Genomic DNA, 12,750 nt, shown 5'->3' on the forward strand with positions numbered 1-12,750 from the left:
CAAGTTTTTGGTTTTGTCTATCAAGAATCAGTGCAACAGTACAAAAATGGAACAAAAGTTACATTAAAAACTTGAAGTAAGGTGTAACAAATGTAAAACATGATGCGGTCTTTTATGAAGAAAGGCCCTGGGCAGCCTGGTCTGGTATTAAATGTGGAGGTTGGTGGCCCTGCCTGTGGCGGGGAGGGTCAGAGATTCATGATCCTTGAAGTCCCTTCCAACCCAAGCCGTTCTATGATTTGTGAGTTAATAATTTTGAAACAGTCTAAATCCTTACCAAAATGTGAAGCTTTAGAAGTAATGAGAATTAAATAGTCAGTAACCATTAATGTATGATAGTATCTTCCATGTTTCATGTATATTCTCACGGTTCTGTTAATAGATTAGTCTACAAGTTATCAGCTACATGTGTCTTCCAAGTATGTCTTCTAATCCTGTCTCTCAAATCCCAGAAGAATTGTATCTAGTTTAAAAAAAAAAGTCAGTAAATTTGGATTTCATCTTTGGTGACAAGAAAAATAAGAACTTTTGATCCCATTATAAAGAAGCAGAAATTAGCAGTGCTGCTAATTTTACTAGCAAACTGCATAGGAATGCCAGAAAGCTACCATCCACTAACTTTCACTGGAAAGACTGTTTTGCTTATTTCAGTAAGAAAACTTCATCCAAAATGTCAGAAAATTCAGATTCCAGAGTTTCTTTTGAAGATAATTATAAGCTGTTGATAATAAGTAATGTAATCAATTAGTGTCGTACTTGCATTTATTTCAGCAAATTCTGAGTATTGTTCCAGAGGATGGATTTGGCTGTAGGGTTAAATCCTGCAATTTAAATGCTTCTAAAATGAATGCCTGTTCCAAATACAACTATTTTTTGTCTGCTTTCATTCAAGGCTACATATAATTACATTAGGTGTAATGAGTACGGCGTAAAACTGGTAATTTGTTTACTTGGATTTTTAACTGCTGAGGCTGAATATGAAGAATGTTGGTCGTAACATTGATCAACATGGAATAAGTATTCCTTTTGAAATCCTGTGGTGTTTTAGGTGCTTCTTTCAAATCAGAATGAGACTCGGCAATAACCTGTATTTGAATGAAAATCTTGCTTTTTTCTATTAAGGAAATTAAATATTAACGATTGTGGTAGATTACATCTGTAACAGCACTGTGGGTATTTCTGAGGTGCTAGAACATCTTTAATTTCATTAGGTTTCAGTAAAAACCTACCTGCATAGTACATCCATAACAACAAAAATTAAATTCAAGCACCAATGAGGTCATCTGGGAATTTGAAACAAGTATTTCACCTGTAATTTTTAGCTAATGTTCTTACTGTTCACATGACTTGTGACCTTACACATGCTAAGTTAGCAAGTCTTATCTTAGCACTTTAAAAAACATGCAATTCTGACATTTCTGGCTTTTTTCTTGATTGTTTATGAGCAGAGTCCTGCATTGTGATGAATGCTCTTGGCCTTCATGAAGATGGGCAGCATCCAGTACTTCTTAGGAATTACAGTGCAGTAGTGATGGTTCCTTCAGTATTTTTAATGAAGTGTACATAACCAGATTGTACTGGCAAAAAGTCCCACACGTAGTTAAAAGCCACCATGTGTAGCTTACTAGGTTGAAGGCATTCATGGCATGTTCAATTCATGTGATAGGCTTATGAATTATTCTATTTATTTATAGTGCTGTTGGATGTAAAGCAGAATTGGGTCCTAGGGTTTTCAGTATTCAGATTGCTATAGATCATTAAAAATGTGGTTTCCTTTCAGAAAGCTTATTGTCCAAAGCAGCATACAGTTTAATATAACCACATTCTTTATCAACTAGTACATAATAAGAGAGACTGGTGGATTGATTTATGAGGAAAATTGTACCTGAGTAGAAAACTTCAAATGTTGTCAGGTTTAATAAATGTTATCAGGTTTTTCAAATATTATCAGGTTTAAAGAGACATTTAATATGTCTCTCCCAGATTTTTATCATGTGACTAAAGGAAAGCAGAAGTCTCTAAATATCAGATATTTACTGTGGCCTGTTCAAGAAAGTGTGTAAGCTTGTGCCTAACTACCACTGTTCTGCTCCCTTTAACTTGCTCTTGCAGCCAGTAGAAGTTCATTGGGTACTTAAAGGAGGTTTTGAATTCAGGCGTGCACCTCAAGGAAAAATTTTACTTGGGGTGGCTTTTGTTTGCTGTTCATTGCTAGGATTGGACTGTGGAGGAGTTGTCAATTTGATGATGACAAACTACCTTTTCCAAATAGAAGTTCAGGTCAGTACTTGTTCTGAAATCAAGTCATATCTTCACCCCACTAAAGTGTGGATTCAAAGCACTCTGCATGTGGCACATGTGGAATTCCAAAATTCATTGTCATAAGGTATTGATTCTTAAAAATTCATTATTGAGAATACTTGTTCCTCCTCATTACTACCCTTTGTGTTTCAACTTTATTGTGTTGCAGTGTAAGAAACAGCTCTAATTATTTTTATATTTGATTTGCGTACTTCTGTAAGAGATATTTTTCACGATTGGTAGACATTGTTATATGTAAAACATCTGTGTTTCTTTTTTCCAAGAGCCAAAATTCATTAAATACAATACATATATGACATTTCGAGTACTTTGGTTTGCATGTAAATTGAGAGGCTACAATTTTGCTATAATAGCTTCATTAGCTGTTGTGTTCTGTCATGCTACTAGAAGAAAGACAAATAGTTGGTTACTTTCACTATTCTCAAAACAACAGCATTGTACTTAATTCCAAAATGAGATCATTTTACAGGTTTTGTCACGTGCTACAGATGAAAATATATGTAGATAATACCTCCATACTACAAGTCCAGGGGGTACTGCTGACACGGAGTATGTGGAGAATTTCATACTTGCAAGAAGGAATGGAAAAATAATACACAATGTTGTTTGTGTGGTGGTGATATATATCTTTGAGACATATGTTAGCTCTTGGAATATTGGATGCTCTCTAGGTGAAGATGCATTGTTCAGTTTTAATAAAAATATTTTTATGTATATTTTGGGTAAAAGCCAAAGCCCTTACAAATAATTTGAGCTGAAGGATTAAGTAGATATCTTGAAACAATCAGGATGGATTGTTTGGTAACTGGTCATGACAGAGCACTTACAGAAATAGGGTAATGTATTTCCTTAAAAATTTTGGAGTACTTTTGAATGCTGTAAAGTCTGATTTTAGATTTGGCATTTTCATTCTAATTCTAACATATCCTTATGTTAACCTACAAGTTTCATGTGCGGATTGGGCCTATCTTTAGCAATAGAAAATAATGCAGAAATTGAGAATGAAATGCAGCTGCGGCAATGTCCTTCATTGTTGCTGTTTGGACATCTAATTAAAAAGAGTCTATAAACAGATTTGGGGTATTTACAGAATACTGACAAGCACTGTTAAAACATACATCGCATTTCTCAGTGTCTACTTTTCTTACTGTTTTTCTCTACCGGATTGGAATGAGTTATAAAGTCTGCACACCGTTTGTTTTCCATGCACGGTTAGCATGTATCCATTCATACCAAGTTAGACAAGATAAAGCCTTCAATGAGTCTGTACAGAAATAAAGCTTCTCATCTATGAATCTATTGTATGCTTTTTCTAAACAGATATGTAAGTAATATTCTAACGGTTCCTGTATTTGTGTATGGCCAGTGATACTTTGTTCAGGCTAGCTTTATCAACAAAATATTAAGTATTTGTTACTGGAAAGGACGAAATGGACTTCTAAAGTAATGAACAGTAAAGTAAGAACAGTAAATTAAGAACAGTCTAGTTGTGAGTTTATTGTTTTAAACCTGCATTCCATGATCACTCACCAGCCTTTTGAAAAGTAGCGCTGAGGGGACTAAAAGTAACATCCTAATGATCATAGAGTGATAGAATGGCCTGGGTTGAAATGGACCACAATGATCATCTAGTTTCAACCCCCCTGCTATGTGCAGGGTCGCCAACCACTTATGATTGTTCCTGCAACGTGTATTTTATATTTCTGCTATCAGAGTTGCCAGGTTTTTCTTTTTAAAGAACTCCAGGGAGTGAATATGGTGAGATGAAGGCATAAATGAAAACTCTGACAGAGGAACAAGTGTGATATTTCAATTTTGTAATTTTATCAGATGTTACATAGAACTAATAGAAGAATAATTTGTGTTGAACAGTACCCACTGCAGGAGGGAATATTCAAAATATTCACGAGTTGTTCAAATGGAAATGTTGTTTTCCCATTCATCATTCAGGGGCACAGTGGTGCTACATTTGTCATGTAAAAGTATGTGTGTTGTTGTGTTTCTCAGGTAAACTAATTTTTAAAAAATTTAGTAAAGAAAAAAAAGAAAAAGTAGTATATTTTTTCTAACTTACTGAATATTTTTGTTCTGTTTTTAAAGTCTTAAAAAATCAAGCAGTTTGTTTTTCAAAATATTAGATTGCATTCCAAATCTAATTTCTTGAAAGACTTCCGTCATAAGATCACTATTTTTATCAGTGCAATTACTAGCTGATTTACTTTGGCATGCCACTTTCAGCCTAGAGGGGCACGAATGACACACTTGGAGGTTGAATGAGGCATTCTGAGATTGTGAACAGAGTAGGTTTTCATCTTCTTTTAAAGTTTATGTTATGCCAAGCTTCTGTAGAGTCTGCAGAGGTGATTATTTCATATTTAACAAATGTTCCTTTCTTCGTATACACTTTTTGGAAGTACGTTCTTTGGTCGTCGCATCACTTCTCTTTTACAAAATGTACAGATGTTCTGTGGACCAGAATGGAAGCAAGCTACGTTTTTATTGTTTCCTGAATGAATAATATGTCTATATGTAAATTTTGTTGATGAACTTGTCTTTCAGGCATGGGAACGGAGAACACTGCTAATAAATTCCTTAAATTTGAAAAATCTTGGCAATAGCCATCTAGAAGAGATTGAGGCACAATATGTATGCGTGCACACACCCACCCATCTATGTTTGTCTTATGTTATACCAACTGATCAAAATATGCATTACACCTAAGAAAGATGAAGGGACTACCTAAGGCTGAAATGAAATTATGCTACACATGAAATTGAAAATGATTTTGCTTATTTTCTTCATGTGTTTCTCTTGAAGGATTGCTCATCATCAGAAGAATATAGCGTTGCTGCAGCCTTGCTACCCCTGACAACTGCTTTCTATAGGGTAAGTTCTCAGTAACTTCATTAAAAAGTGCTCCTGTTTTTTTGTGTTTTTATATTGTTAAATGGAGGAAAGTAAAAATGAGAGATGCATGCTTAGTATATGGATACTGAAATAAGATTAGTCAAGTTTTAATCTCATAATCAAGGAGAAGGCAAGCTGCATTGAATGTAGAATAATTTCTTCTGTATGCTTCTAAGTTTCAGTAGAAGTACTGAGATCTTGCACAATTTCTCTCACAAAAAGTTCACTGAAATCTTCCTTGTAATGAACTAGTCCCCTACTTACTGTTTAACTGAAATTATACTTTCGGAAGTTGTGAGACCCCGGATGTAAATAGCATGATGATTTTTTAATGTTCCAGACCTGAACTGAAAAAATAAAGTAACCTGACTGTTGCTTGCAAAAGCCAGCTGTTAATGCATAATAGAAAAAGAATTTTGTTTTTCCCAGATCTAATCCTCAGGTTCAGTGATGGTCCCCTTTGGTATGTCCCATTAGATACAATTGTTTGGCAGAAGTACTTATTTTGGTATAAAACTAAGTTATTCATACTAAACACAAACTGATGTGTTTTTCAAAGCATAAGATCTGTAGACAAACTTTATAGTGGCTAGTTAAAATTAACAGTTTACATGTTTTATTTGGAATTTGAGTCAAAGCAAAACTTTTGGAAGCATTTTTCAGTTTCTGCAGAGGTTTTCAGTATTTCATCCTTGAGTATGAGTATGTTATACCTGAGATGAAGCTGCATAGGAGCAATGATCTGTATGAATATTCTTAGATTAAGAAAAATGAGTAACATTCTTTAACCCCCTTCAAATTTTCCTTTATAGTCTTTTGGAGGGATTCTCATTCTACAGTTAAATGAAACTAATGTTCCTCTTTCCCTGTTTTGGGAATAAATCCCATCAAATCCTGCTTCATCTTTTTTTCCCTTGGCCTTCCTGCTTTGTAACATATTGCTAAACAGTTTATAGTCTTCTGTTTGCTGGATTTTTTTTTTTAATAGAAATCCTACACTGGTAAAAGCTGTTTAACAAGGCATATTACTGTTCTGTCTGATAAGTGATAAATCCATAGGAGCATCCAAACTGAAATTCAAATCATTTGAGGGGAATGAATTGTTTTTTATTAAAAGAACATTCTGACAAAGCTGGTACATACGCATAGTCAAACTATGCCATGGCTTTTTCTAATGAACTGCTTGTCTATTTCACTAAATTAGCATGTACAGTGTTGTTTATACATACATTCATCATACATGCTTAAGCTCTATTTCATTTTTCTATAGGCAAAGTACAGGTTTTACAATACTTCTGCTTCAATATGCAAAAATGTCTTGCTTCTGTTGTAAGTGCAATTGTTTTCATCCTTTCCAAAAATTGTGAAGTAGTGCTTGGAAGTATGCACTTGTTTTTACTGATGTTCTTGTTATCAGAACACCATGCTTAGTGCCAGAAGCGTATTAAATATTATTTCATATGGCCACATTGAAAATACACAGTGTTCTTGGTAGCCAGGGATAGATTTATTGTGTTTCATTCATGTTACTTCTCAACTGGATTCCAGTTAAAGTTAGCATTAAGAAAGCCTAAGGACACATATGTAGATTTATATCAAATAGTTATATCATTGTCCCTATTTGCTATTATTATAAATTATTATGGGAAATCATGATGGGGTTCTGTTACAACATTTAATTGTTAATATAATTCCTGTCACTTAAAATAATAAAAGGAAGTTCCACAGTGTCACAGTTCTGTTGATTGAGGACTGTTTTGCATCTGGAATGTTAAGTTTCAAAATATGCATTCATTTTGTTACCTGACATAAAAGAAAGCACCAATGCAACAATTACTTGTTCTTCCTAAGTAGGTTTACTTACATGGGTGCACACAGTGCAGACACCAACTGTTTGAGAGGCCTAAATGAAAAGAGAGATGTGTTTCCATGTGAGTGCAGCAAATGAAACCAAGAAACTGAGTAGAAAAGGAAATATATTCCTAGAGGTGATGCTTTAAGGTTCTAGAAGGCTGTGATGAAGTAGTAAAGCTCTAGCCTTCAGCTCTAGTAGGCTCTAGCCTACTTAAAAATATTCTTGGGAAAACAGTAAAAATATATATAATAAAGAATGAAATGTAACTATAAATAAAGAATTAAATGTATAAAGTAAGGAACATGCTTGTGTCACATGTCAAGTTTTATCCATATCCTAGTGGTTTTGCTTACACAGAGGTTAGTTTGGGGTGTTTCTACATGTATCTAATCAAAACAACGAGAAACGTTACTGCATGCAGCATCCAGTCAACTCTTGGGATGTCTACTGAAATTTCAGGATTCCTACTCTTGAAGCCTGGTGATTGACCTGTTGTAAAGCTTGATGAGATAGGATTCGATCACAGAAGTAGTCTAACTCAGAGCTGTCAGGGTTAAATAGACAAGAAATCAGGACTGTTACATTTTTTTGGTCACTAGAAAGACTTGAATTTTTCTACAAAAAATGGTCACAATGCTCTTTAAAAATGTTTTAAATATTAGACATGAGCAAAATGTGACTCATCAGTGACAGTGGACTTTTTAATGTGTACTGTTAATGTCACAAAAACAAACATTTTTTCTTCTGGGTTAGAGAAAGGTTTTAGTTTACTATTAGTAATACTGTTGGAATTTTGTTTAAAATTGAAACAATATAAATAAAATGTACTTATACATGAATTTTTCCATGTACGTTTGGGGTACAGATGGCCCATGCTTATTTGGCATGCACTCATTTCTCTCTGTGTAATAAGATAGAAATGTACTATTCTGTATTGCTACAGTAAAGAGTTCTTTTTCTCTGTGTGGCAAGACAAAAAGGATATATCTTAATTTTGATTTCATTTTGTTACTGCCTGAAGGAATACAGCTTGGCCTTGTATAATTGGCCTTGTCAAATTCACAAAATTTGGATATGCCATTTCAGTTATGTCTCTTTGTAAGGTGGCCAGTTGTAGAGCAGACCGTGCTGTATTTCTTGAAGGTTCGGTGTGCTGCAAGAGCAATGATTTTTTGTAAGCACCGGTTTCACCCTGTCCACTGGAGAGCAGGAAGAGTGAGCAAAGTGTCTCTTCCCCAGTACTATTCCAAGCCTCAGTCAGCCTGCTTCTCCTGTGATCCCTTCCTTTTCAACTAAAGTGATGTTCTCCAGTCTGATCCTTCTGGGAAGTGTTGGAGACTAGGATTGATTTTTCTTTTCTTTTTTTTTTATGCTTGTAAATTGCCAAATTTTGAGTAAAATTTCAATTGGTTATGGATGCTAATTACATTCTACAATATACAATAGAGGAATACTGTGTGGAACAGGGCTCAGTGAAATCTGCAGGTTTTGGCTTAAATGTTCTCAGGCGTGTCTGCCCATTTAGCGTTTGTACTCCATATACCTACGCCTTTCCCTATAGAGAAGAAAGTAGAATTGATAGAATTACTTCTAAAAAATCTATCAGTTGCAAGAGCATTCTGTAAAGATGGAAGAGGCAGTACTAGAGAACTTCAGAGTAGTTTATCATATTCTGTATTTTGCAATCAAACTCTTTCCAAGAGACACTTGATTCCAAGTTAATTATGTAACAGAAGCATCATAATTGGGAATGTTCTCTCTCTTGTTCAGCATCAGCCACAAAGTCAGAGAAACTGCATGATGAAAGGCTGATGTGGATCAGTTCCATTTTTGTGTCTTTATCAGGCAAATCTTACAGTGGGTATCAGCTGGAAGAGTCTGGGGAGTATTGACCCAATGGTATGCTTAAAAAGAAAAGAACGTGTAAAATTTGGTAATAATATTTGTTACATTACACTAAATTATATATATAAATTTTTATTTCAGGATTTGTATAAATACCATGAAATTGTGTATGGTTAGTGGATGATAGTTGATTTTGAAAAGCAAAATTCTTGTGTTCTTTCTTTTTTTTAACACTTATCATGAGTTGTCATTCTTAACTTGTGTTCTTGCTCATCTGAAGTTGGCCCAGGTAATACTTACAAGCAGCAGTAATTACTGCTTAGCTTTCTACAAGGCTAAAAAATTTCTGTAGGGTGTTAGCTTTCAGTACTTGATAGATTTTCATCCTTACTTCTAACTGCTGTTTTTCCTTCTACATCTTACTCTGATGTGCTTGGGGTGAAACCACTTTTACTTTAGCGTTCTCCACTCTTGCATTGTGCTGGCTTTAGTTTAGGAAACTCCCATCTTGATAGACCTCCTTTATTATTCTGGCAAGAAGTTTTGTCATCTTCCATTAATTTTCCTCTTCTGTCTCTGTTCTGCCAGTTCTGATGGTATCTTAGTCCATGTGAATTTTTTAATGACTGAAACTGTATTAAATAACATCATTTTTAGTAGAGTCCTTACTCTTTTTTAATCCATTCTCATGATTTCTATTAGTGATTACTTAAATGAAAATATATTTTAAGTCTCATGTTTAAAAACAGCTAGAACGTACCTGTATGATATAGCAGATTCTATGTAAGAGACAGAACCACAAAGAAGAAAATGTATGCAGATAATAGTGTAATTAATCATATGAGATAGAAGAAATCTTTTTCTGCAGTACTTCTAATGAAGATGTGTCCAAAGAACTATGTATTAACAGCAAAATCCGAAAGTGAAAGCTATCTTATTAACAGAGCTTCTTCATATGAGCAAACACTACAATGTTTCAGCTCCTTATACCAATATGGCTTGTAAGGAGAGACAGTGGTAACGAAAGGGGAAAATGTACCATGTCATGATATACAGGCATCGTTTTGCAGAACTAGAAGTGGGTTTTATTCCTTTCAGGTGATGTATATTTTGTAAGGAGGAAATAGCTGTTTAAGCTTTAGGATCAGGTCAGTTCCTAGACTTCTGGATTTGAGCAAAACTACCACGCAATATATTTGCAATATAAGCTGTGTTTAAAAATCTGAATTAAATATGTCAATTGCTTTTCCATCTATCATCTTGTATAACAAATCTTCATTCAGAGATATTAGTCATCTTGCACATAAGCTGACAGGCAAAATATTAAGAGCTGTCTACAATATTATTGAATGTGTATATTAGCATCATTTGCATTGCTGGAAAATCTAGGAGCCCTAACTGGTCTTTCATGCCAAATAACACAAAGATAATGATCCTTAAGAGGATCCTTATGGGTTTATGATGCAAATTTGAAGTAAGTATTAATACATGAAGCCAAATGGCTTAAGGCACAGCAAGGAAGATGTAGTACTCTATTAGTTTATGGATGTGACACAAAAGCAGTATTTTACTGAATTTTGAAGGATTATAATGTATGTGCTTGGTAGGTGCTCGTGAATTTGAGTGTGATCCTTGAAGAAAGTGGGACATGGTGGTCAATTTCTGTCAATGTTTCCAAACACTCTCCCAGCCAAATGTTCTTATTACGTTCATAAGAAGATCCTTGCATGTAAAGATTATAATTCAGCCAATTAGTTGTGTAAAAAGCAATCGTTATTTTTAAATTAAAGCAGGAATCTAGGGGCTCTTCTTAGCTGTGGTTAACTGGTTTTGCAGTATCATTAATGTCAACATGTCGCTGACCCTTAATATTTTACTTCGGATACTTTGTTTTGGAATGGATAGATATCTGCAGAACAGACTTTTTTGTCTTTACAGGTAGCACATATCTGAAGTTCATAGCTATTTTTATGTGAAAAAAAACCTGGAAAATGTAAAACAGGAAAATGTAATGTGATTCTTCAGCACATTTATGGGAGAGGCTGCACAATTTTTATTTTTTTTTTTAAGTTTGTCTTTATAAGGAATTTTGGAAGAGAATTACTGAATTACTTCAACTTCTCTCTCTTGAAGAAGCTTGCTTTCCCAGAATGATAACATCATGACCAACATGAAGGGAACTTTGCTGTCTTCCTCAGTGGTTTGTGGCAGGAAGTAGTTGGTCGGAAAAAAAAAAAAAGAAAAAAAAAAAGAAAAAAAAAAAAGAAAAAAAAAAAAAAAAGAAAAAAAAATTCCTTCCCCTTCCCCTAAATAAAATAAAAAGTGAAGATAAATATTGCAGTAAGTGCTTAGTTCTGTTACTGGGGAACTGATCTACTATCTCTTAGAACAAACAGACAAACAGGAGCCTTTCCGTTGCAATGTCACAAGCATTGGCTTACATAATTTATAACTGTTTCTGATTCCACTTGAAGTCATTTTCTACCAACAACACGGAATTCTGGTTTGGTTTGCCCATAACAATATTAGTCATAGCACATCCCTTTACATTATTGTTACTTCCAGGAGATATTATAGCCTTGTATAAATATTTCTTCGTTTAGACTTTTCACTGCAGAAGAATTTCTGGTAGTTTAATTAAAATCTCCATTAAAGTTTCTGATCTTGAAGAAACATCAGTCTGAAGTAACTGAGTCCCATTCTTTTTCTATATCTGTAAGTTTCATTTCAGTTCTCTGTAACTAATGTCCAGGAGAATGAAACCTGCATTCCTACATGAAAATACGATTCCTTGATTTTAGTGATATCAGTTTCATTAGGGAATAATTATTTGTCATGGCTCGGATAGTTGTATTTTATGTTTCCAGAAAACAGCAAATGCTTACAGGTGGTGAGGGAGATAAATGCTCATACATTTCTGTACATGGTCTGTTGTGCTGTGGATTTTCTGTACTAGACATCAACACTTTAAAGTGGATGTGGCTAAAAGGATTTAAAATTGATTACGTTATTCCCCCTCTCAGTATAAATAGATGCTCTGTTAACTGGGCTTTTAAGTTTCGTGTCAGGACACCAGTAATTCAGATTCTTTAGAGAGGATTTGGGATTTCCCGGGGTGATAAATGCAGTCACACGGATTCACACTATCTGCTGAGTCACCTGATGCCAAAGGACTATGGTGAAATTTTAATCAATTTCAAAAAGCTATGTCACAATTTGAAAAACTCTGAAGACTGATTCAAGATCCAACGCTGCAGCTGTGAATTTGTGAAATCTGTCATTTATGTAATAGAACTAAACCTTGGAGAACAAAATCATCGTAATCTCAGTTATGAAATCAGAATTAAGAAAAAAAGTAATGTGATATGTCCTCTGTTGGCAAAGAAAATGAATCAGCATGTTATCCACTTGGAATTGTACCTTACTTAGAATGGTGAAATTCCAAAATGATGTGGTTGGATGGTTTTAGTTTGTTTGGTTTTGGGTATTTGGGGGTTTTTTTACACCTTCTGAACATCCATACTTTTTGATGATTTTATTTTATTTTTTGTGATCTCTGTATAGCAGAACTTTGTAAATCTTACTGTTGCCTCTTTCGAGAAAGAAGTATGTTGCTGTATATTATTCAGTTTTACATGTACCTTGGTGGTAGCATACATCTGTCTTGATACATCCATATAGATAATTTGAAATACTCCGTTTGGCTTTAAGTAATATATAGTAAATTATATGTAGTCTTTAGCAGCTTCTGATTAAGGACAATATACTTTTAGATGCTTAAGTCACTTTTACCAGAAAACGTATGCAATAAGTAAAACTCC

At 34.3% G+C, this 12,750-nt stretch overlaps 1 protein-coding gene across 5 annotated transcripts in view; it reads left to right on the plus strand.

Annotated features, from left to right (window-relative positions):
• The window catches only part of SBF2 (SET binding factor 2), a 238,330-nt gene that overhangs the window by 165,924 nt on the left and 59,656 nt on the right, over positions 1–12,750 (plus strand). For all 5 annotated transcript variants that reach the window (XM_042813556.1, XM_042813558.1, XM_042813557.1 and 2 more), the window contains one exon: positions 5,140–5,208. In XM_042813556.1, coding sequence (XP_042669490.1) covers positions 5,140–5,208 — 69 coding nt within the window. The remainder of the gene's footprint in view (positions 1–5,139; positions 5,209–12,750) is intronic.

Source organism: Centrocercus urophasianus, unplaced genomic scaffold (genome assembly GCF_019232065.1).
Source record: "Centrocercus urophasianus isolate 14NV4802_14NV808 unplaced genomic scaffold, USGS_Curo_1.0 seq_14, whole genome shotgun sequence".
Lineage (NCBI taxonomy): Eukaryota > Metazoa > Chordata > Aves > Galliformes > Phasianidae > Centrocercus > Centrocercus urophasianus.